The 4,322-nt window shown below is 53.8% G+C and overlaps 1 protein-coding gene and 1 non-coding gene across 2 annotated transcripts in view; one reads left to right on the forward strand and one right to left on the reverse strand.

Annotated features, from left to right (window-relative positions):
• Positions 1–4,322, reverse strand: part of LOC113206630 (mucin-2-like) — a 50,086-nt gene that overhangs the window by 12,809 nt on the left and 32,955 nt on the right. Inside the window, exons 3-5 of the mRNA XM_052273348.1 lie at positions 1,693–2,511; positions 1,063–1,236; positions 799–939 (exon numbers count right to left, since the gene is read on the reverse strand). Of these exons, the coding sequence (XP_052129308.1) occupies positions 799–939; positions 1,063–1,236; positions 1,693–2,511 (1,134 nt within the window). The remainder of the gene's footprint in view (positions 1–798; positions 940–1,062; positions 1,237–1,692; positions 2,512–4,322) is intronic.
• Trnah-gug (transfer RNA histidin (anticodon GUG)) lies at positions 1,472–1,543 on the forward strand. Its single transcript has one exon. It is a non-coding gene; the product is annotated as a tRNA-His (tRNA).

Genomic DNA, 4,322 nt, shown 5'->3' on the forward strand with positions numbered 1-4,322 from the left:
CCGGCCGCCAGACGACCTCCTCGCCGGCGTGCGGCCCTGGTGGTCAGAGTCACGCTGACCGGTCTGTTTGTAGAGACAGTTGCGAATCTCACTTGCGAATATCGGACGGACGCGATGCGCCTTTGTTTGGCACGGCCGCTCGCTCGCCGCCAATATTATTCGCGAACTTCTCCCTCCCCTTCTCCCCGTCTCCCCTTCCCTTTCGCTGGCGACGGGCGAGACGGAGCAGTCCGCCTCCCCGGCCCGGTGCGCGCCTGGTCAGATAGTGCCCCTGCGCACTCTCAACGGCATGCCGTGTCGCGTTGAACGAACCGCGACCGCGGCGAACCACTGCCGACTGTCTTTGGCGCGTCCACCTCTTCACTCCCGTGAGTGCCGGGTCGCCTCGGTCGCAAGATACTGCCTCCTCCCTACGGCTCGCTTCAAAATGTCGCGAATTTCTCCTGGCTTTATCGGCCCTCCCTCAATGTTGTACCAGGAAAAGGTTACAGCAACTGAATATTGTTACTTTACAGGGAAAGGAGACCAATAGGTGTCCTTTCTTGTCGGAATTTTATAATTTGGTAGCACTGGTAGAGAGTCAAAAGCTTAATGTCAAATTGCTGTGTGTTGCAAAACCTAAACAACTATTAAAGCACTCTTGATTTGTTCAAAAAATACAGAAGGCACTTCTTCATATTATGTTAGAGATCTAACAACTTTAAATTCTTTAAATGGGAATGAGGAAGAAGAAGCCTGATAAGTACTCATAAAAATTAAATGTTAAGGTGCGAGATGGTTTGCTGGATTTAGTCTTACCGGTTTCAAACTTGAACGTAAATCTGTTGAGCTTTGAATAGATGACGATAATGCTGGTCGTAACTTTGTTGTAACTCTGGGTTCATTGCTTGAATCAAGGGGACCAGATACAAGTCGGGTACGACTAGAAAAACTTGGCAGCTAGATTTAAGCAAGGAAAAGAAATGTTTAAGTTAGATACAAGTACAACAAATAAATTTCAGTGCCATAACAAGATCAATAAAGTTTGTTTGTAAACATTAAATAGTCTAGTTAAAAACGTACCCTTGTTAATCTAGTGGGAGAGTTGTTATTTATTTTTTCTTTGAACTCTTGAGGATAATTCTCAGAATCATCAATCTGAATGTTTGTCAGTGCTGGCACCTTTTCTGCGGAGTGTTGGGAAGCTGTAGCATCCTTGGAGTGAGGCTTAAACCTGTGTATTCCCCGCCCTAAAGGCTGTAAAAGAGAGAGAGCAAAAGTCATGCCAAAACATTTCAAATAGGTGTTGAAAAAAATGAAACCTCATCTTCATCCTCTGATAGGGAAGTGCGCCTGTCTGCAGATGCCCCCTGCCGACAGACCCACGAGGCCGCCGGTGCGGCGCTACCCCGCGCGCCCAGAGACTCTGGCCCGCGCTGCCGTCCCCATTCAAGAGAAGCTCCCCGCGGCCGGCGGCAACAAGGTCGGCGTAGCCGTGATCGTATAGTGGTTAGTACCTTGCGTTGTGGCCGCAATAACCCAGGTTCGAATCCTGGTCACGGCATGCGACCAATTTTTACTTTTTTTTCCCAAAGCTACATTAAAGCTAGTTCAGCAGTGCGTCCGAGGGGCGCATATGTCATTTGCTTAAAGGTGCGAGGAAGAAAACTATTCACACGAAAGGTCCCACAATATTTTCACAGTGTTGCTCACCTTGTCCGTGGCGGCGTTCTGGACGGCGGGCGGCACCGGCTGCAGAGCTGTGGCTACCTCCAGCGGGGTGGCCTTGTACTGACGCAAGTCACCCTGGGCTGGGCTCTGGCTCGGCCTCCGCCGTGTCGCCACCCCGTCCAGGCGCGGGCGCACCGCAGGGGCGGCCTCCGTCGTCAGGGACGGTTCCAGGGAGGTCACGGCGGACGGCCTCCGGGACCGCGAGCGGGAACGGAAACCCCCGCGAGCGCGGCCGCCCTCTTCGTCGGCGTCCTGGGGGTTGAGAGGCGCGGGCGTGGGGATCGGCTCACGCCGACGATAGGTCGGGGCCGGCGTGGCTGGTAGCGGCGGTGGGGGCGGCGGCGGCGGTGACTGCGGCGACGGCGGGTCCGAGAACAAGGCCCGTCCTCCACGCCCGTCCACGCCGTCGGAAGACGACGGTCTTCTCCTCGACGACGAGCGCCTACCCTGGTCTGCGGTATCCTGCTGCTGAGGTGGCTGTTGCTCGGGGCGGCGTCTGCTCGAGGACGGCGTCGGCGTCGACGGGCTGACTAGGGGTGCCGCAGGGGACGCCCTCGACCTGGACCGGCTGGGGAAGGACGGCGAGGGCGCCGGTGCTGCCGCGGGGCCGTCGTCGTCCGTCTGTTGGACGCGCCCCCTGCCCCGGTCGCCGCGAGAGGACGGCGACGGTGCTGATGGTGGTGGCGCCGTCGTCGACCTGGACGAAGATCCTCTTGGGACGAATCGCCTCATCTCCAGGTCGGCGGCGGCGAGGGCGGCGGAGTCGTCGGCCGCGGACGGCGCGTCAGCGTTCAACACCTCCTGGTAATCATACGGAATGAGTAAGATCGCGTAAAATGTTGTAAAAAGAAACAAAGTAATGCATTGTTTCGGCGAAAACCAGGTACACTGATTGGAATCTTGCGCTACGGTATCAAAGCAACAAATAATTGCGCCCGCGGCTCAATGCGGCCGGGACAGTTCCGTATCCGCCATACTTTTAAGGTGCGCCCCTCGCCCGTTCCGTTCGGCGATGCATCCGCCGGTCCGCGGTTACTTATGCATAAACGGGTGATTGGATTACAACCCAAAGCCCCCCGATGTGGCGTGCGATACCGAACAACGGCGCGGCCGAGTCCGCGGCCGCCGCCGCACGCGGATCGGGGAGAAAGTCGATCATCTCGACGGGGAGCGCGGAATCGACGAACAGAGTGAACAGCGGCGGGTTGACAATACGTTACGTAACGACTGGACAGACTAGCCGCGCGGCCGCGACCACCGCCGCCGCCACCGCGCCCCGCGGGACGCCGCGCGCGCGCAATGTCACCTGTCGCAGAGCAGCACCAAATGTCAAGGTGAGCCCTCCGCCTCGCCTTGCCTTACTGACTGACTGACTCACCCGCCCTTCTGTCTGCGACCGCGCGAACATCGACCCCTTCTTGGTCCACCGCTTTTACAAGGTAGTGCGTACCAGCGTATAGTTACGAAACTGCAAAACGTTGTTTTATTTTGCAGTCAATATAAAATTTTACGAAAATATGCCAGAGGCTTTAAAGTAAAATAATAATGAAACTTTGCTATATAAACTGACTTTGTTCCTCCTCAAAAAATGAATTTAAAAAAGTTCCGTTCAGGAACGGATCGTGAAAGCAGATGATACGAATTCAAGAATTATTCCAGTCTATAATATTTCAGTGGAAGATCACGTTACGCATTACTTGTATAGTATATAGATAATTTACAAATCTTAATTCACATTTAATTAGGTATTCATGCATAAAAAGTTTTTTGTTGTGTTCTGCGTCTCCTATACTTTGTATGTTTTGAAGGGTCTAAGACTCGGCCTAAGACTAAGTCAGTGTGAAGAGGGACGTAGAGACAGTTTGCGAGTGATACTTTTCAATAGAGACATGGTTTGAAAATAATGTTTCTGAATTCATTTAGTTCTGTCTTTTCATAGTTACGTTAGAGTTTGAATTACCGCGCCGCGCCGAGACGGTCCGAGCCGAGCCACGAGCTGCGCCTCGAGCCGAGCGGCGAGCCGAGTCTGCCGGAGGGAGGGAGGTAGAAGGGTGGGGGGAGGGGGCGTCTGGCTGGGGCACGGGGCACGGCGGGCGGGAACCTCATCGCGCGCCCCTACACACACTTTTGGATGACGTCATGCCTAGTGCCTCTCAGCGCTCCGCATGAGAGTACAAGCAATGATACATAGTTAAGTAAAGTATTATTAATTTCAGTTGAGTATAATGTATCATCTGCTAAAAATACTTCTAAAAATATTTGCTACATAAAGTAAGTGATCGGAATGCGAGATAAAAGTTATCAGGCCAGGATATAAATCCAGGAGATCGTGGCAGACAATAATATTCCTGTCGACATAATCCGTCTGAATAAGTGCCCGTCGTTATCTATCTAGCACGGCTGCGCGCGGATTTCAGGTGGTCCCCCGCGCGCCTGGAGGAATGTGTGAGGTGAGGTCCCTCTGGAGACCCTGTGCCGCCCACCTCCTCGAGGAGCCGACCCGCATAGGATTCGGAAAAAAATATGTGATGGAACCCGTTCCCCCCAAGCGGCGTAGAAATCCAACCAAGCTCTATAGAAACGGAGACCTATAGGCCCATAGGGTGCGGCCA

The sequence above is a fragment of the Frankliniella occidentalis genome, unplaced genomic scaffold, assembly GCF_000697945.3.
Source record: "Frankliniella occidentalis isolate FOCC.00 unplaced genomic scaffold, Focc_3.1 Scaffold7, whole genome shotgun sequence".
Taxonomy (NCBI): Eukaryota; Metazoa; Arthropoda; class Insecta; order Thysanoptera; family Thripidae; genus Frankliniella; species Frankliniella occidentalis.